The sequence below is a fragment of the Phalacrocorax carbo genome, chromosome 4 (genome assembly GCF_963921805.1).
Source record: "Phalacrocorax carbo chromosome 4, bPhaCar2.1, whole genome shotgun sequence".
Taxonomy (NCBI): Eukaryota; Metazoa; Chordata; class Aves; order Suliformes; family Phalacrocoracidae; genus Phalacrocorax; species Phalacrocorax carbo.
The window spans coordinates 6691404-6712404 of NC_087516.1; the positions used below are offsets into that span (position 1 = coordinate 6691404).

General features: G+C 49.8%; 1 protein-coding gene across 1 annotated transcript; it reads right to left on the reverse strand.

Annotated features, from left to right (window-relative positions):
* Positions 1–11760: 11760 nt before the first annotated feature.
* On the reverse strand, positions 11761–21001 carry LOC135313022 (uncharacterized). Its single transcript, XM_064448894.1, has 2 exons — positions 20902–21001; positions 11761–15231 (listed from the first exon to the last, which is right to left on the reverse strand). Exon 2 carries the CDS (start codon positions 15219–15221, stop codon positions 12597–12599), a length of 2625 nt encoding a protein of 874 aa, XP_064304964.1. The 5' UTR covers positions 15222–15231; positions 20902–21001; the 3' UTR covers positions 11761–12596.

Genomic DNA, 21001 nt, shown 5'->3' on the forward strand with positions numbered 1-21001 from the left:
TAAGGATTTGTGTTTTGTGGTTGATTGCAATCTTGGATTTAGATTTTTCCTGTTTCTGATAAAGTTACAAATCTGAGTAGTTAGCATCAGAGCTGTCAGGTAACTTAGTCCATCCTCTAACAGACAAGCTTAACTAGATACATGTACAACGAAACAAAGTTGAGCAGGAATGTGTAGGTGCCAACAACCATTCATTGGTCAGAAGTCTCAGCAACCTGTACTCAGAGGTCCATGGGAGTTCAGCTTTACATTCAAAGTGTACATAGGCTCCTTGTTCTGGTCCACTTTTTTGATCTCCCCTGGTCTTTGCTTCAGGCTGATAATGCCTCTGCTTTCTTCAGTGACTCTTTTTCCTCGCCCAGGAGTTACGCGCATTTCTGTGTCTTTCCGAGGACTCTTTCCCTGGCTTTCCTTAGCCACTGCTCATCTAATGAGGGAGTCTCAGGTCACACATTAATAACTGCTTTTCTCATTATTTACTTGGGAAGAGGGTGGATTTAACCAGAATTGACTTACATTAGCTATTGAAGACAGTTGGAAGCTGTTGTAAACTGCCAACTGCAGGCTGCTTGTACTGTCCTACAGTGTAACTGGGAAGGTTTTTAAGCGCTCTCTCCTGTATATACTCTTTGCTGTGAGAATACCATAGGCAACACTTCAGCTTGTCTCCTGTGTAACAAAAATGACGACACTCTCTTCTGCCAGGACATCTAGTTTAGCAAACCTTGGGGCATTGTAAGGTGTCTCTGATATTTCTGCCACTCTGTCAAATAAGGCTGTACAAATATGGCCAGTGTCTTTCACAATTATTAGTCAGGAACGCCTGCTCCATTACGGTCCATGTATGCCTTCTTTCCTTAGGAAGTCAGTCTAAGAAAAGACTTAGACCTCCAGAAGATGGAAGGGCCACAATGCAGTACTCTGCTTTTACACAGGGAACAGACTAATTGAAGGGAAGTGAGCACCAGCTTACTTTCTTTTGAAATAAGAGTTGTACTTTTGGACGTCAGGAGAGATTAACAGCTCTAAAAATATGGTAAATGCATCCATTGGCAGAACAGGGGGATGTTTTAGGGTTTTTCAGTGATTATTCCCAGATCTTTACCTGAACTCCATACCTTCCTCGCCCACCCACTGGAAAGTGATTGCACAAACTATATAGAACAGCTCTAAACAACGTTTCTTGGTATGTAACATAAAAGGTAATATCCCAGAAGAAGTGTTCTTGCCACATTTTGATTAAACAGTGATTAATCTATGATGTAAATGCTGCAAATGAGACATAGCAGATTCTCATCTAGCAGAAGTGACTTATAGCTCTAATTTAGATAAGTGATATCCAATTTTCTAAGGTCATAAATAATGATTATTGTTCATATGTTTCCTAACTGCCTTGCTCCTAGCATTTCACATTTATACCAATAGTTATCTGCATGCTAAATATTTTAAAATACTAAGCACAGAGATTGATGACTTTATCTGCCTTTTACTGTAAATAAGTCTTTTTTCACTTCTTAGCAGCAAAGGAGTCCACACAGTCTGTAATGAAAACTAATTCTGCTCATCTGTTCCTCTCATTAAAACTACCAAAGCATCACAATTTTGATTTGAGGACAAATTAAAACACAGATCTTTCTGTCACATCTGGGAGATAGACTTGCAGGAGATCTGACTGGAGACCCCTTGGAGTCAGTGGTGGTTTATGCAGGTACGAGGGTTCCTCTCTGAAGGCCCAACAGCACTAAATTTGATTTGTCTCCTTTTTCAGTAACCCTGTGTGCTGCTTGGTTTTGTGAAAGAGCTGCTGTATATGAAAAAGGCAAGTTAAAACTGTGTACATGTAGCTGAGCACAGAAACAAGGTTAGAACTGCTGTTTAAAGCTGGGCTTAAGTGAAGACTCTTGCATTTCAATTTTGGCACTCTCTATGGTTCACCAGGTCACCTGGATCAAGTACTGAATTCTTCCAAGGCCTCTTTTTCATCTACAGATGGTGCAGAAGTGGACTCTGGCAGATTTATCCTGCCCATGGTGTGTCCCTGAAGCAGATTGCTGCTTCCAGTTTCCCCTCCTTTCTCCTGAAAGTTACCATCCCTGGGACATCCTTGTGTCCCTGCATCTGCTAGTCTCATTCACAGGCAAACAGATGAGCTTGAATTCTCTGTAAGGGCAGCTGGCATTTGAGGGAGGCAAGGCCACCCTTCTGCTGGAGCAGGAATAACAAGAAGTGCCTGAAAGCACTGGAGTTGCTTGTTCAATGAAGATGTAATAGAGCCTAGATGCTCACCTCTGAAAGCACCTGTCATGTTCACAGTGTCCTATGAAAAGGGGCATGAGCATACTCTTCTGCAAAATACTGTCACTTTTTGTAGTTTGCTTTCCTTTTCATGACTTCTTATACTTTGTTTTCCTTTTTATGATTTTTTTTTTATAATTTGGTTTCCTTTTTATGACTGGCTGCAGTATATGAAAAATTTGTAGTGTGATCCTAGTGCAAGGTCTGTCTGAAAAGAGCCACAACTGAAACAGGACACCTCTTTCTGCATCCTGTGAAGTGAGCAAAAAGTTGTCTTCACAGTGGAAAGCTCTCATTTGAAATCTTGTGATAAATGGGAGAACCCCTGAAGTGTCCTTGCATGCCCTGAACTCAGGCTGTGGTTTCAGCAAGGCACGCTGGGAACACCAGCACCTGGCAAGTTAACTCTACCGTTGGCCTATGAGACATATCCTCGTCATATCTAACCTGCTAACTTGCCCAAGAATATTTCTATAAAGATTTAGAGGCATTCTGCTGAAATCAGTGTTAATTGCCTTATTGCAATGTCTTGAGCTGCATCTCAAATTTACCATGGCTGTGTGGAATCGGATTACAGTGTAAAACTGTTGTTTGAGCTAGTCAGAGGACTATTACAGTTTAATTAAATGAAAGTACGTTTTTCAGCATAGAGCTCTTGGCAGGCACTGCCATCCAGCAGCATGGAAGCTGATACCGTGCTTAAAGGCTGTGTTTACCAGCCAGAACACCCAGATGAAAGCACCAGGGTGAGGACTGGGAGATTTGCATTCTCTTTCCAGCCTTTCCACAAGTTTCTCATGTGATTTACAACTGCCAGGAGCATGGTGCCAGATGAGTTTTTCCAGCTGCAGCTTTCTTAAGCTTAACATGTTATATCTTCTTGTCCTTCACATCCACTGGTGGAAATGACCTGGGGGAGGAGGTTACAGCCCTGTCAGATCTGCTCTTGTCTTTCCAGCTGTACCTGTTTCCTATCTACTTATGTTTTCAGAGTGAGGTGGTGAACAGCTAGGCACAGTATCTTTTTAACCCTAACCAGCTGGAGCAGTTCTTGACTATACCCTTAAACTGGTGATGAATGCAGTTATCACAAAAATGGGTCACAAAAAATGAATACATAGGAAATGATAAATAGGTACAGTGACATAAATCTTTCTGTGGGAAAGCTTTGTAAAAAGGGCAACAGTGTTCCTCATCTCCAAATAAACTACTGTCCTTTATTTCAAAGCGCTCAATTTACAGTTGAAAGCAATGAAGTGCTATTTCAACCAGTTAGTTCTGGCAGAGCAAAGGTTTAGGCACTGATTCCTACTGAACTTCAAGAAAATTCTGCTTTGATTTCAGAGAGCTACAGCAAAGTGCCTGTCCAGCTTTGCTCCTAGGATTTGCTGGCAATCACTCCTGCTCCAGGGTGTAAGATTGGGGCACAGGCATAAACCTCGGTTTCCACAAGTGACTGGCATTTCCACAAGTCTGGAACACCTGCAGGAGCCTACTTCACGCAGTGTGCTGAGTACCGCTTGTATCACAGTTGGGCTTCGTTGTAGGATCAATGCTCAACAACATCAGGCAAAAACACAGATCCTCAGGTCACAGACCTTTTCTTCTTGCATCGACAGGCTCAGGTCCTCACTGTTTCTCTTGTTAAGACATGAAAGTTTGAAATAAAACCAGAATCTCAATGCGGGGAATGTTAAAGAAGTGGTATATTGTATTTTTTTTGCTATCCAAGAGCTGTGGGAAAAACTGAAAATTTCTGTGTGGGGGAGGCAGAGGAGATTTAAAAGAAACCTTTACAATGAAGTGGGGTTTCTTAGAATTAACAATGAAACTGTTCACAGCAATGTTTTGAGCACTAGCGTAACAAACAGTTGAAATAAAGTTGCTTTCCCCAAAGCTGAGTGCTAGATGTTTCCAGACCATCTGCATTATAAATTCAAGCTCCACAGGCTGAACCACAATTATTGATAATATCATGCTGTATGAGAATTATATTGACTATGATATGTCTTGCTCACAGCTATGCTTTTTCTCTCAAAATGTCTCTTTTGGAACTGCATTATATCAATCTCTGTTGATGCTATTTCTGAGCCACAGTGGCAAACCCTTCCCTTTTGTAATCAGCAGAACTGATGATTTCTATTTCTCTTCACTCCCCTGTGTCAGTGATATGTCAATGGTTAACAACACACTGAAGTACCATGGCATATAAACAGGCTCTCCTTAGAGTGTTAGTCAAAACTCTGAAGTCTATATCCTTACATTTATTTGACTTCATGTGCAAATGAAGTCTGTGCCTCCAGAGCACCATGGGAAAAGCTGTGGTGGCTTTCTGCATCAGCTTGGTTCTTTCCTACCCTGCCTTCAGCCTTTCTGAAATCCATCTCTTGGGCTTAAAAAAAAAAAAAGCTCTGCTTTGCTCAGCTTCACCCCAGTAATGTTCCTGCTCTTGCTTTGCACTCCCCACGTTGCTGCAACACCAGGAAACTGGTTGTGTCTCTGGTCAAATGAGTCACCCAGGCAAGGTGTTGTGTGACTACTCAAATGTGAGACTTCTCATCAGTTTGAGAGATTTGGCTCTTTTGCCCACTTCTTAAAGGTCCGTAGGAGTTTTGGTGCTGCAGCTTCATGCAAGTCCAGATCAAGGGATCATGTAGGATGTGCTCAGCCCACATGGGTTTCTCTCAGGCAGCACCTGGACTTGCCTTCAGCAGCAATGTCTGTGCATGCACTGAGGTTCCTTGGCCGAGTAGCTTGTGTCACTGGTGCCCATGATGCAGAGGCCTCAAAGCCCCTTGAGAAGGCACCTTTTGCACCTGGATTGCATGTAGCATTCAAATTTGAATGTACATCAGCAACTCCTTCACACATGAGCTTCTTCCCTGCTCTGCGCTGTCATGCTCTGCGCTGTCATGCTCAGCATGGAAGAGGATACCTGGGAAGCTGATGTGAAGTCAAGACCACGATAGCACTGTTGCATCCTACAAAGCAAATCAGGCATAAAACCTACCCCACTCCCTGGTTTATATAATAAAGTCTGGAGTTTGGGACCCTCTGTGAATGGTCAGCAGTTAGCATTGCTGGCATTTGTGTTTGTTCAAGTGCTTACAGATCTGTGATATTTTTTGAAAACTCTCAGGATGAGTGTCTTTTCCCTGCTGAATTATTTCATGGCACTCTGCTAGGGTATCGGTGCTCACAGTCTAAGCTGCTTGATGTACTCGTTTCCTTAGAATTGCTCTCAAAATTAGAGGATTGTATGGAACGGGCTTTGTTTTAAGAAAGGCTCTGAAATCTGATGGAGAAGGTGATACCAGCTACTTCACTGCCTGCCTTCTGGTTTGTTTACATCTCTTTATTTTTCTTCTTTTTTTGAGCTCAGCAAACTAAGAAATCAGACCACACGAACCAGCCGTGCTCGTTTGGGAGCACTAGTGTGCCGACCCCGGTGCTGTGCCTGCGGTGAGGGCGGTGTGTCGCCCAGCCTGAGCAGAGCTGGCATGCTGCCCGCCACGCAGCTGCAAACGGGGGCTCGCTGGCTGTGGGGTACGTACGCTGGTGCACAGCTTGTGTTTCATCTTTTTGCTCCATTCTTGAAACAGCGAGAAGCACCAGTTGGTGAAGAAAAGGAGGTTGAGACAACACCCGCAAGCTGGTGCCCATCTCGACCTCCACTGTGTAGCCTTATCTGCTCTCCGACGCTCATCTCATAGCAACATCACCTTTCGTTATGATTTTACTGCTCTGCGTTAGCCCTGGAAACTAACTCAGTTAACCTTATCGGTCAGGTTTATGAACAAGCGTGAAGGAAATGAGGACAAACACACCACCGCTGTTGTGGCAGTACTTTCTTTTGCATTGACTGATGTGGTGTTGAGGCAAATAAGTCTTTGGGTTGTTTTTTCTTCTTTTAGCAATTGTTTATAGAGCATTCTGATGCTGTTTGGTTAGGCAAACATAGGCAAGCAGGTGTCTTTGTAGCATTACTGCATCATTTGCTAGTGGAGAGCGAGGACAATGCAATGGGAGCCCCCCAGTGAGATGGATTTGTGATGTTTATGCTTCAGAATGTGCTCATGTGGCATTTGACAAATACAAGAGTTCAGAGGTGATCAGCAAATGGAATCCTAGACCGGTGGTGTCTAAGCAGTCTTAAAACTGTTAATAAATAAATATCTATATCCCCTTGTAGGGGCCTTGGAAAGGGGTTTAGTTTTGAGAACAGCTGACTACCTGCTGCTCAGTAGCACTAAAAATCAAAGACGGTCCAATGAACTGCCTAAGAAGAGATTTGGGTGCCTTGTGTTAGACCTCCAGGTTTGAAACTTCTGATCTTTAATGAATATAAGGGTGGCTGTGGAAATGCTGCAGTTATTAAACTATCTAATGGCACCTACTGTCTATTTACTTCCTCGGGGAATCTGTAAAGGTCAGTGTCTACCCTTTCTCCCTTGGGAGTGCTTGCAGCATAAGCCATGGGGGCTTGTCTCCCACGCCACTGAACGACACTTCACTCTGACAGTGAGGTGAGTATGCCTTTGCTGCTTTCCTCGGTCCCCAGTACTGCCTGATCATATCTGGATTTCTGACAATACTTGTGTCAGTCCTGTATACACAGCCAAACACGTTTGTCTTAAGGAAAATGCACTAAGTGCAGGAAATATTGCCATGCCAACCTGCCTGTGTCCTTTGAATGCGTTTGGAAGGATGATACTAGAATAATTTGCTGGAATTGCCTGAAAAAGCTAAACAAAGGGTTGTATTAAGGTACTGACTGCATGCTGATGATGATAGGGAATCTTTATTCCCATTTTCCTTTCTTACTGTGCTGGTATCAGCCAGGACCTTCATTATCATACTGGGCAAACCTTCATCTGAGGGGTGGAAAGGGGGATATATGTGCAGTGCAGGTGGCTCCAGCCATGACTTTCATCCCTGCCCTGTTGGTGACTGTGCATGGACCAGTGCAGCATCTGTGGGCATGCAGGGGACAGAGCCCGTCTGGGCAGGTGTAGTGGGAGGGCCAGGCCAGTAAATCTGTGTCCAGCTCCACAAACAAGTTGTCAGGAGACGAAACAGAGCATGGGTTTGCTGGCCAAACGGGTACTTCTGTCCCAGAACCAGTATGAGTAAGGTACCTCAGTTTGACTGAGAGAGAAGTCACTCTGTGCACACCCTGTGGTACAAGCCCGGAGAAAACGGTTTCTACAGAGCAGCCAATGTGCTGTAAATTCACACCATCGCTCACCTCATAGCGCTGTGCCCCACAGCTGCTTCCTGCTCTCAGATCAGGCCAAATGGCATATCCACTATGACTCGTGCAGATATCACCAACTTTCTGTGCCTCTCAATGGAATAAAGCCTTGCATTACTTCTAGAGATGCTGGGAAGAAAGGGAAATATTGTTGAAAATTTAAGGGTGATGTTTTTCCCCCATATTTCTAGCCTGCACTATTCCAAGTAAGCTCGTGTCTTTCTGTTCTCTTTACAAGTGCCTGTGACTCTCGTCCACCGGTGAAACTGCTGAGAGCAGCTGGAGGAACAAGGGCATTTTGATTGCCCCATGCTGTAGAAGGCCTAATTCTTAATTACACTATCTTGTGTTAGCTTTGCCAAACTCAGCAGTCATGCCAATGATAGATCTCTCTCAAAATTGGAAATTGTTTCTATTGTGTTTCATTTTTCAAGAAAATGAGTGAACCCATAAGAATTCCTTGCATTTCCCTCTGTGGGATATAACTTCAGTCATTTCACTGCTCCTAATAGTAAACTGCCTCCCTACTGAGTTATTCATGACCCCTTCTCAGCCAGGCTGATGTATATCTGATCGCTTCCTGAGTCTGCTGTGAGGAATAAATCAAGCGTCTCCCTTCACGCTGAGTGCTGGCATATCACAAAATTTCTCTGGGACTCTACAAAGCAGAAACGAAATCAACACAAGCCAGAATCTGTCCCACATCCCAGATGAGCTACCCAGCTCTTTAGCTCTCAAACCAACTTTCCTCATTGTGCCTCTGAGCCCTTGACGCTCTTCTTCATTCTGCCTCCTCATTTCTCCCGTCCTGCCCATACATAATAAATCATGATCAGCCAGGATATAGCACGCTGCGCTGAATCGCCGTCTGGTTGCATCACCCTGTCCTTGGGGCTTTCTCGCTCATCCCTTCTTACTGCTCTGCTATAATGGGCCGCATCTACAGTAAATTTAGATGTTGTAAGTAGTTGGGGCTGGTGTCCAGCTTCTCTTGTGAATCACCCGCTGTGCTCTGGGGTGGAGTAAAATACTTGGGAGCAAAAGGAACTGGGGGACAGCTTGCCTAACCACTCGGCAGGTCTGGTAGGAGTGAAATGTTCTCAGCTGTAAAGGTATCTTATGTAGGGGTCACAGCCGGGGCACTGCAGCAGACAGCCCAGTGCTGCATTGAGACTGAACCCTCCAGGTTATCAATCCCCCTGCTACTACTTTTGCTTTTCTAGGATTCCTTTGTTGTGCAGTGGCTTACAAAATGCATGAGGTTTGAAGGACATCAGCACCAGGGGGGCTTTAAGCCAGATGAGTCCCCTTCCTTGTAGGTGCTGGATGAAGGACGGGAGCTTTGCAACATCCTGGTCAAAGCAGGGAGTCCTGAAGGATGACCATGAGCGACAGTCATGCTCAAGAAGCAAGAAAACTGGTGTTAAGGAAGGTGGAAAGCACCTGGAGGAAGAGGATGAAAGTTAGAGGTGGGAAAGAGGAAGGGGCGAGAGGGAGGGAGTGAGTAGAAAAAGGAGAGCTATGGCGAAGCCTTGAGTCTGAAAGGCAAAGTCCGCGCTGGAGAGTGACGTTGGTCAAAATGCTGAGGATTGGTTTGGGGAGGCAGATGCGACAGAGAGCTCTGACAGACAGACAGAAGCCTGCCAGCTTCTGCCTAGCCCTGCCTGAGGAGGCATGAAATGAACCTTGACAGTCTTCAAGGCTTCAGAGACAGAACTCCCCCAAAAGTTCCAAGCTCTTTCAAATGTTTTCATGAAAATGCAATGATGTTAGAATCAGAGAATCATTAAGGTTGGAAAAGGCCTCTATGACCACCAAGTCCAACCGTCAATGCAACAGTAACAATGTGAACCTGTTTGGGCCTGGGAAACCAAAGTCTGAGCTTTTTGTGAGCAACAGAGTCAAGTACAAGCCTAGCCAGGGGAAAAGCCAGGTTCAGAGTCCTTCTGCATTTGATTTGAGCCAATGTGGGATGTATAGGTTTAGGGTAGCCATTAGGTCTTTACCCCAGGACCGGCCCTGGAGGTGGCCCCATACAGCCATAATCCAGATATCTCTACGTAGCCCCTCGCCTTTGCTTCAGAGGAGGTGGAGGCTCTCTGTGCCTGCTCACATGGAGTGAGGACCTGCTGTGGCAACTCCACATGGCTGCAGGGCACATCCCAAAACTGGCTGGATCCTCTGCAGCAGGAGGAAAGGTCCATCAGGCCAGGTGCCCTGGAGAAATAACAGTATCCCTGCAGTCCCATATCCAGAGATAAGCAGATGCTCTGCATGGAGAACAGGCTCTTTGGGTTAAATTATGTGTTTGGTACTTTCCTGTCCCTTGTGGGCTCTTTTTAGCCTCTCCAGGGGACCCCAGCATACCTGGGGTTCCACCAAGGCTTATTTTTACATCGCTTGTTCCACTTGAGTCAAAACGGCTTTGCAGCAGCATCTTAGTTCCCAGTTTTCAAAAGTTAATCTGATTTACTGCCACAGGACTAGACCAGTGGGGCTAGTGACCTGCCCGCATCAATCTTCACAGCCTAAAGCAGAGGCTGGGCTGGGCTTTCTCTGAAAACTGCCTCTTTGATCTACCTAGCTGGACCCGAGGAAAGCCGGTGTGTTACAGATGTGTTGGGGGTTTCCACAGGCCACATCTTGCATGCTCTGCACAGGCAGACTCCCCTCCGCTCCAGGACACAGAGGATAGGGACAGAAATATCAGGGAAGCAGTCCAGCTGTGTTACCCATTTGGCTCGCAAAAGCAGGCAAGTCTGGATAGAATCTCCTCTGGGATCTGCTGAAACCAGTGGAAAAGCAGATGAACCCTCTGACTCAAGGTCCTGCCCCCAGGCTGCACCTGAAATCTGTCGCAGCTGCAGAGATGCTGCTGCTACTGTGAAAACAGCCCCCCTCAGTTTGCAGTGATAAACAAATAACACCAAAAGGGCTGGGGGTGGTGTGGTGGTGGTGGAACTTCATGTTTTCGCAAACTTTCCAAACATATGTGCACCGTGTGCCAGCTCTGCAGAGGGCAGCAGCTCATTGCAGCTGCAGAGGATGCTGTGCAGGGGTCTGCATTCAGCTAAAGCCTGTGTGTAGATGTAGGAACCCTTTTCCCTATGGCTATACCACCATCCCAGGGCTGATCCCTGCTGTGCCACACTGTCCCGGTGCAAGTTTGGGACTGAGGAGTGGGTAATGTGAATTTTCTGTGGTTCCTTTCTCCCCTACAGGCTCCCAAAGCAGGTTAGAGGAGGTAAAGGCTTTGTATAAAAGGGTAATTATTCACAGGGAAATTAATTCTTATTAAACGTGTAAGGTGTTAGCAAGTAAGAAAGGTGCTTTAACCAAAATAATTGTGTTTTCTGTGAGGCTTTGTTATGGGTAAAATGTAGGGAGCAGCAGAGTAGAGGGCACCAGGCACCGACCCTTTCCCCGGTGGGTTGGAGGGCTGGGGGGAGAGTTCAACCTCCTGTCCTGAGGGTGAAGGGGGTGTTTTCATGGTGACTGGAGGGGGGAAAAGGATTTCTGTGTTTTTAGGCAGTGATTTATTTATTCCTGTTCTCATGAGCTCTGTTTTAATGGGTGCTCCTTAAAGAGAAGTGTCTTTGTCAAACCCATATATCGAAGTTTCACTTTTCTTTACAAGAAGTGTGCTGTGGCTGTATGCCGTGTCTTTGTGCTTCCCAGCCCAGTGCTTTTGAAAAGTGGGGTTTAAAACTCATTTCTCGAGCTAGCCCAGCAGTTCCTGCTGTTTAAAGGCCAGATGTTTAATCTTTTTCTTTCAGCCTGGATTGCAAAGGGCCTTTTGCTTGTGTAACACCCCCCCCACCCCCACCCCCATTCTCAGAGAGCAGCGCCTCCAAGATGAGCTCAGACATATGAGCTGGAAATGAGGTGGTTGATTTATTTTCTGAAATTGCCAGTGTTTTAAAATCATTTGAGACCCGCTATGTATAGTTTAAGGCTCCTTCTGCATTCAGAGGCGGAGGGTGATGCAGGATGGGGGAGGCAGAATGAAAGAGGGGAGCGGGTTTGTGCACCAGCTCAGAGCCCCAGGCATAAATCTTTGTGTTTCAGCAGACAGAAGGCAAGTGAGTGATATTGGCCTATAAAAGGGGAAAAAAAAGCCTTTTTACCAGAATTTATCTTTGCCAGTGTAGGCAAAGTTACAAGCCTGGGTAACAAGTAGCCGAGCAGGTAATGATTGAACAGGCAGTCCATCCTCTAACAGACAGATTTTATTGAGTACATGCACAACTAAGCAAAGCAAAGCGGTGATGTCCAGGCTCCGAAAATAAGATCTCACCAATCCGTTGGCCAGACGTCTTGGGAGTCTTGGGAACCCAGAGATGGTTGCTGCAAAGCTTCATGTGGATTCATCTCCTTTAAGTCCAAGGTGATTACAGGGTTTTTCATTCTGCTCATCTTTTATCATCTTTCCAAGTCTCTGAGGCTGGTAACACCTCTGCCATCTTCAGTGAGTGCTTTTCCACGCTCGAGCATTACATTCCCATCCCTTTCCTTCCAAAGACAGTGTCCCTGGCATTCCTTATCCCCTTCTCCTCAGCTTAAGGGGTCTTAAATCACACATGAACAGCTTTTTCACATTAGCATTTGGGGGTGGGTGGTTCAAAGACAAGCTGCTTATGCTAACTTTTGCTTTTTTACTATGAGGCTAATCAAACACTGGAACAGGCTTGCCCAGAGAGGTTGTGGAGTCTCCATCTGTGGAGATAGTCAAAACCCAGCAGGATACAGTCCTGGGCAATCCTCTGCTAGAGCAGGTGACCCCGCTCTAGCAGGGTTGAACTAGATCATCTCAGAAGGTTCCTTCCAACCTCAATCATTTTGTGATTCATGCCAACCACAGGCTGGGCTGCTTGGCCTGCCCTCCCCTCCTGGATGGCCCTCTTATAAGAGAGGAGGCCATCCCTTGCATCAAGGTCTGGTATGGCGTGTGTCCCCACCGCTCAACGCCTACTGGGTTGCAGCCAACAGCGGAGCTAAAAGTTCTTCTTGGTGGCAAACACAGAGGCCAACCCAGTCTTGCCCTTGACTATGGTAGGAGGCGCTTGGCCAGCCCCAGTCCTTTCATCTGGGTGTCAATGCAGAGCTTCACCTGCCTCAGCCAGTAACAAGTCACTACCATGGCAAAGCACATGCAGATTTGCATTAGCAATATAACTACAATGGGGTGCAGCAGCATGTTGAAGATGCCGGTGGCCGTGGGGGACCAGCCAAAGAAAATTTCCCACCAGTGGTGTTCTCCCACCCTCTTAATTCGTTCCATTACCTGTTTTATAACATTACCATCATGATGTACAGTTATTAGGATCTTTTTAGCTTCTGCCTTAGCATTTTCTAACAGCTGCTGTAACTTTGCATGCTCTAACATTTCTTTTACAAGTGACAAATCCATACCGATGGGGGTTGGGGTTATACTACGATACAAGGTATAGTTTCTGATTAGTAACTGGCTAGTAAATACAGGTGGTTTATACACAAAATCACAGCCTCTAATAATAGCTACGTTGCAAGCGCACATATTTGAGTCGTTAAACACGGTCTGATTATAAGCTCCATTAATTTGCACGTATTTACATGTGGTTCTAAAACACACACAGCCTTTCCCTACATACACTAACACCGTTTTATTACTGCTCTGGGGATTGATCTCAAAATGACACACCCCTTCTTTGGTGTCAAAGCAAACATCGCTCGCCTTAAGGGCATCATCTTCGCATATGAATCCCAGCCCCCTTTCCAAAATGCAGGCTTCCAAATCTACTGATTGCCATTTCCCATCAGACACCCTCGCCCACATGCGGTGGTCCAGGGGGTAGACCACGGACCCGTTTGTGTTAACCCCCAGGGCCACGATGGGGTAGACCTTTTCAATGTGGGCCTCCGCCACAGTCAGGACATGGGCGATGACTGCATTGAGGACCTGGTCGTGGGTGAAGTTGACGAGCCTCCACCAGGCTTGGAGCTGCCGCTCCTTCTCTGTGGCCGCGTCCCACACAATCTTTCGGATCTCAGTGGGGAGGACGCCGTTGTCACCGTCTCTCAGGATACCTGCAACGACACTCTGCACCCATATCTGGGCCTGGATGCAACTAAGAGCAAGAGAGACGTTATTTTGTTCAATGCCCAGCGCTCGCAACAGCACCTGGTGGTCTTTCTCGCTTATTTGTTCCCAGGTGGGCAACACCTCTGACACGAGCCACTGCCCCATCCCAAGGCTGGCCAGGGATGAATTCAGGGGGTTGAGGAGGCCCTGCACGCCCGAGGTGACAGCCTCCAACTTGTTGGCCAAGACCTCAACGTTCATGCTGTTGAGGACTCCCAGCCCGGCACCTCCTCCTCCCAGTGCTGTGGCCAGCAGGTCTCTCCTGGCCCGGGTCCCCTGGATGGAGCGGCTGTGGAGCCACGCCAGCCAGCCGGTGTTGAGGGTGGATAGGAAGGGGGTACAGTGCGGTCTGATGGATGAAATATTTACTGTGGACAGAGACAACACCACCTTCTTCAGTGACCGGACAGGCCCAGTCAACAGCTCTTGGATGTTATTTTTTTTTACTACATAAGGGCCTATTTTGGAAACAAAGGGGCGCAGGACAGCAATGATGGTAAATTCTTTTTTAAATCCTTCAGGACCTCCTATCCACCACTTTCCTCCAAGCTCAGGGGACATTTCTACACTCAGGTTTCCTTGACACCACACCTGGAGGTTTATGACCAGGTGTGGGCAATGTCCATAATCCTGATTATACCACACAGCCTCTGTGCCTAATTCAAATCTATTAAAGGTTTTGCTCTCGCGGAGGCAGTTCACTGGCACGACCCACTTGCGGCCGTTAGGGGCAGTGATAGTCATGGTGGTGCCATCAATTTGCATTGGGTCAGTTATACTTTCTTGGGAGTATTTAATTTCCAATTTTACTTGGTTGCCAACTTCAGCGAATTGAGCTGCATGCCAGGCCAAAAAATGGCACCTTGAGATCTTAATGGCAGCAAAGGAGTGCGTCATGGTGCTAATCTTGAATTTAAAGGACAGCCCTACACTGTTTTGTGCCCAGAGGCAGACCACAAAGACTGGCTGGACCAAAGTAAAATTGCACCAACAGTCTAATTCCTCCACAGCACAGGTTTTTTTCTGGTTCTTCTTAGTTTTTTCTTCCATTACAGAGATTTGAGTTACTCGCTGGTGAGTGGATCCATTAATTACCCTGCACCCTACCTTTATTTCTTGTCCCACCTTCCCCAGAAGCTGTGGAAGTCTGTTTGTGCTATCCCAGCTCCACTCATTTTCCAAGTACACCTCTGTCCCGTGCATAACCACCGTTGACAAATTTAAGCCTTTGTTAGAATTTAACCCCATGCTTCCTGTATATTTTACGTGAGCTTGAGACCAGGGCCAATCAGTCCCAATTTTTGTGTACCTCCTAACCCTGTGCTGGGCTGTGGCCCCTGTGTCGGGGTGCCTTTCTAAGTGGGAACGACTCACTTTTTGTCTGAGATGCTGATGGGTTGGTTGGGCATGTTGGGTGCTCAGCACTATGCACATACCAGAAAGTAAAGCAAATCCTGCAACCAGAAATTTGAAAGCATTTTCCCTGTAGCACAAACAGAGCTGGTGATGCCACGAAGTTCGCCCTTCCCGCTGGTCACACTCGCCTTCCATTTTCCTTTATCTGCAAAACATAAGCAAGACGGGCTCTCCAGCCCCGTTAATTTCCCTTCCATGCTTTTAACTGTGAAGAATGGAGCCATTTTTCCTGCCTTTTCACCCCCTTTCTGATTTCTACCTGGTACATGGAGGGGCTGGCCTTGTTCACAACCCTAACAGGCCCCATCCATAAGGGTCCCAGCACTTGGTTCTTCTCTCTAACCCCCCGATACATTACCAGGTCCCCCGTGTTCCACTCCACGGGGTGTAGCAGCACTCCCAGCTGCTTGTCCATCTTGGGGATGTTGGTCTGCACTGTGGCGAGCTGGTGATATGTAGCCGACACGGTCCTCAGCATGTCCTGGACCCACCTGTCTGTCAGAACGCGGGGCTGCAGTTCGTCCGGTGGCTCCCCTCCTTGCCACCAGTCTCCTGGTGGCTTTGGACCTCTTGCAGGAGGCAGCTTTCGGGGAGAAGGCGTGTGAGATGCCACAGCCCCCCGTAATGCCAGCAGGACCAGTTGGAGCTTCTGATCCCAGTCTTTTCTTTGCTGGTACACGAGCTTCCTCAGTGCCGTCTTCAGTGGTTGGTTGGCCCTCTCTGCCGAGCCAGACTTCTGAAAATGCCCCATGATGTGAAGCTTTTGCTTGATGCCCAGGGCTTGGCACACCCCTTTCATGACTTCGCCAACAAAGCGTTGGCCGTGGTCCGAGTCGATCTCCTTTGGGACACCCCACCGTGAGAAGACGTGCTCTACCAGGATCTTTGCTGTTGCGCTGGCCGTGTTGTTTCGAGCCGGGAACGCTTCCACCCACTTGGTGAAGTTATCACTGATCACCAAGCAATACCTGTTCCCTTGCGCTGTCTGGGGCAAAGGGCCAATAAACTCTATCTGCAACTTGCTCCATGGCCCAGAAATCCTCTGGTGGCCCAGGAAGGCTTTGGCTGTTTTGGCATCGGGATTGTTGGCTGCACATGTCAGGCAGTTGCTGACATACCTCTCCACATCCTCTCTCATTTCAGGCCACCACCCAGCACCCTGCAGCCTCACCATGGTCTTGTCTGCCCCCAAATGCCCCTGCTCATGAGCCAGAGCCACCAGCTCCGTCCGGACGAGTTCAGGCACCACCCAGACTGGGAAGTCAGCCCCCTCCCTCCGAGCCAGGACCAGCCCTGAGGCATCCTTCCACACCTTGCACCCTTTGTACTCCCTGACCTGCGCTAACTCCCGGATGCTGGGGTCTTGTGCCTGCAAGCCCAGCAAGTCCACGCCCTCCCAGTGTCTGCTGGGAGCCACTGACATGGAGCTGTTCACCAAGGGATTGCTGGCCTTCCACATCAGCCCTTCCTTTGCACCTTGCTTGGCTTTGGCATCCGCCTCCTTGTTCCACTTGGCTTCCTCTGTTCCCTTCTTGTGGGCCTTCACCTTAATGATCTGGGCTGGGTGAGCCCTTTGCTCCGCCAGCCTCGCAAGGTACAACATCTTTTTGGCATAGGTGACAGGCTTGCCATCGGCAGACTGCATGTTCCTCTCCCTCCAGAGCGGCAGCCATTCCAGCGCCGCTCGCACCACCCAACCCGAGTCTGAAAAGATGGCCAAGGGCTGGTCTGCCGGCGTGTTTTCCAGGGCGACCGTCACGGCCACCAGCTCGGCAGCCTGGATGGAGTGCGGCAGGCACTTCCCCTTCACCACCTCCCCAGTGCCCCGGTTGACAGCAGCATAGCCCGTGTAGGGCACCCCATCCTCCTGGTAGTTGGACCCATCTACGAACCACACAACATAGCCTCTCTCCTTTGCCTCTGCCAGGCTGATGCTACTCTCAAACAGGGGCGCCCGCCGCAGTTTGGGCCCAGCCAGGGACCCCCCTGGCTCCTCCCCGTCCTTCTCTCCACTGATTAACACCCCATAGGTACCAGCCAAGGGGTCCCCAGTGACCTCCTTGTCAGTGAATGCCAATGCCCAGTTGGCCATCCTGGGGCAGCACAGGGGACCCTTGTCCCCCTTCCCTGACAAGACATACCTCACTGGGGTATGGGAGGTCCTCAGCAGCACTGGTGCCGACCCCACCAAGTACTCCCAGTGCTGCAGGGCCCAGGTCAAGGCTAAAACCTCCCTCTCATAGTCAGTGAACTGCTGCTCAGCCGGCGTCAGGAGGCGCGAGGCATGAGCAACAGGGAGGAGATGGGCATCATGCTGCTGGCCCAGGGTGGCCCGCAGCCCCTTCCCCGTGACGGCCAGCTGCAGTATGTAGGGCCTGTCTCCCCGGGGATGTGCCAGCACAGGGGCTTGTGCCACGCTCTCCTTTAAGGTCTTCACCGCCTCATCCTGCTCTGGCCCCCATTTCCAAGGGGTGTCCTTCTTCAGGAGGTGGCAGAGGGGGGCAGCTTTCTCCGCATAGCCCTCAACGAACTCCCGGGAGAACCTCAGGAGAGCCAGGAAGGACCTCAGGGTGGTGGTGTCAGATGGTGCCGACACCTTCTGTATTAGCTCAACCCTCTGCTTCTCCAGAGAGCGCCCTTCCTCCCCCAGGGACACCCCTAGGTAGGAAACCTCCTTCCAGCACAGCTGGGCCTTCGTAGGGCTGACCCTGAAGCCTGTCTTCTGGACAGCCTCCAGCACCTCTGCCAGCACTACCAGGTTCTCCTCCTTCGTCCGGGTGTGGATGAGGATGTCACCGGCACAGGACAGCACACTCTCCCGGTGGCCAAGCTTCTCCCACATCCTCGCCACATGCGCGTGGCAGATGGCGGGGGTGTTGTGGAAGCCTGGGGGGACTCTGGTGAAGGCAAATTGCCGTCCTCGAAGGGTGAAAGCAAACTTGTGCCAGGCCTCGGGGTGCAAGGGGATGGCAAAGGACGGGCTGGTCAGGCTGAGCACCGAGAACCATTCGGACCCCCGGGAGATGGCCGCCATAATGTCTGGGTACTTGACCACTGCGGAGGTCCGCAGCGGGGTGACATAGTTCAGGGTGCTGAAGTCGACCGTCAGCCTCCATGTTTTCCCATCGGCTTTCCGCAGGGGCCACACTGGGGCATTGCTGGTGCTCTGGTGCTCCACTAGCACCCCCTGCTCCAACAAGGTTTTGACTGTGTCCCACAAGCCGTCCTCAGCCTCAGCCGGGTACTGGGGCTGCGGCTGAGGCGGGGGATCTGGCCCTTTGACTGCCACGACAGCATCAATCTGCCCACAGTCCAGCTTGCTCCTTGCCCAGACCTGGGGGAACTGCTCCGTCACCCGTTTCACTCGGGGCTCCCACTCAGGGTGGATGAGGCGCTCAGGGGCTTTCACCGACATCACCCTGTGGCTTGCCGGGATGACAGGCACATTACTTTGGGGGCAGTGTAACAGCGCTTGGTTTGCCAGGTCCACCACCACCCCCATATTTGTCAGTGCAGAAATGGCTAAAATTCCCGGCTTTCCCTTCATTTCAATTTTCCCAAATTTTTCAGACCCTTTGGCAGTCCCAATTTCAAAGGGTACAGGCCCTGTGAATGGCACTGATGATTTTTGGCTGTTAGGCCCCGTCAATTCAATAATTTCACAGGTTTGGAAAAGGCCAGATTTGTCAGGGGCCATATTCAAAATTGAATAAGAGGCACCAGTATCAATTAACATCACTTGTCCAAGCACCCCTCCTCCAATAGTTATATCAACTATCAGGCGCCCCCACGAATCGGTCTTAATTGGTGCCAAAAAAAGGGGCGATGCGGGTGCCTGGCAGCCCTATTGCTGAGCCTTAGACCCCGGGTCAATCGGGTTGGAGCTGCTGTGCTTTTTGGCCTCATGCAGGGCCAGTTTTTGGAAGAGCTCTGCATCCGGCAAGCCATCGATATCCTCCTGCTTCTCATATTTTATCAAGCGCTTTCTCAGCTCAGCCCGCCAAGGGTTGGATTTCTGAAACCTCAGCCCTTGCTGGTTCTCCTTCCCTGAACCGCCCTTGCCATCAGAATCTTTGCGGTTGTCTCCTTGCATTTTTCTCACCCCTGAATTTTGGAAGGACGTGGCTTTCCCTTTCTTTCCCCCCAGCATGTACCCCGGGAATGCCTGCTTTTGCAGCTCAAAATTCTGGGTCAGGATCTGCTCCAGCTCTGACAGCGGCTTTCTAGCCGCGTCCCCACCGGCAATCACCCGCAAAGGGGGGGTCAGCCCTACCACCAGCGGCTCTTTGAATTCAGGCCTGTCAAAATTGAGGGGGGAGTCCTTTGAGCCGGGGAGCCCAGCCATCTGGTAGAGCATCTTTTTACGGTTAACATAGGCATCTGGCCGCTCCTCGGGGTTTTGCTTCTCCTGGTGGAAGAGCACTAAGGGGTTGACCTCTGGGAAGAACACCTTAAGCACGGCCAACTGGACATCCCCGATGTCCTGGACGTTGCCCATCTGCACGTCCCCCGGCAGTGCCGCGAAATCATCTGGTTTCATGCACTTTCTCACCACGTCTATCAGGTCACTCACCGAGTTGCCGCTTTGGCACCTGGGCAGCCGCTGGGCCCTGGACAGCCAGTTGACTGCTGTCTCCTTTGTCAATGGCCCCAGCATCTTCCCCACTGTTTTGAGCTGCTCGGGGGTAAACCACAGCACAGCCCTGTTGGTGTCTATGGCCTGGAGTGGGACATGGCCAGCCGGCTCATCAGGGGGATTCTTTTTAGTTTTGGAAGCCTCCACCTCCCCTCCCTGCAGCTGGCAGATCTCCTCCCGCAGAGGAGCATAGGGGGACGGCCTGGTGGGGCCATTGGCACTCCACACATCATCCTCATAGTCATAGTGGGGGGGGTGCGGGTCCGGGGAGTCCTCCCCTTCGCCATTCCCAAACCGGCTCCTCTTCCCTTGGATGGCAGCCACAATGCCCCGCGACACCCCCAGCTCTGCCTGCAACTCCTGAATCTTGGCATGGCATACCTTGTGATCAGGGCCAGTGCCCCGGTCCCGCTGGATGTCCTGCAGGACGGCCCGCACCGCGCTCTGGGCATCGTGCGTCTCCCCGATCCACTTCCCGACCTCCTTCTCCAGCTCCTCCGTTTTCAGCTTCTCGTAGCCCAGTTTGCTCTCCAGCCGGGTGATCTCCACCGCATTCCGCAGAGAGTCCCCGCACAAACCCTGCACCTCTGCCCGCAGGTTGTCCACCTGCATTTTGAGCTCGCTCTTCGCCTGCTCCAGCGCCTGCACATTCTCAAGAGCCTCCTTCAGCAACTTAGACAACTCCCTGCCCACCATCAGCAAACCCTGCAAAGCCGCCCGCTTCTTGCACTTGTTTGTGGGTTTGGCTTTTTTGGTCTCCTCCGACCAGCTCTCCCACTGCTGGCATAGCTGCTGGTACGCCTCCGGGCCCTGGAAGGCCCCCGGGGACCAAATAGGGGGGAGACACTTCTGGAGCACAAACTGCTCCAGCTTCCAGTTACTAACGATGTCGGTCATCATACTGAGCGGAACGAGATCTGGGATGGCTCCGTCTCAGGGCAAAGCTACCATAACACCAGCACCACCAACCCACCCGCAGAGGAAGGCTGCAACCTCGCGACTTGGCCCTCCGAAAAGCCCCCCGGGGGGATGCCGAACCGCGTAGCAAGGGAAGGGGAAGGTGGAGACGGGTGGCCGCGACGGAGCGGGCAGCGGCCGCGAGCCGCCGGCTCCCGGGGAAGGGATGGGGAAGGAATAGGGGAACAGGCAAAGAGAAGCAAAGGCGTAGTAAGATCTCACCAATCCTTGGCTGGATGTGCTGGCAGTCCCGGGGACCTGGAGAGAGTCGCTGCGGAGCTCCTCTGGATTCGGCACCCTTAAGGTCAATGCGTTTGCGAGG

What these genes read in the sequence shown, in the direction of transcription:
- LOC135313022 (XM_064448894.1), bottom strand. Translation starts at nt 15,221, where the DNA reads ATGGAAGGCGAGTGTGACCAGCGGGAAGGGCGAACTTCGTGGCATCAC.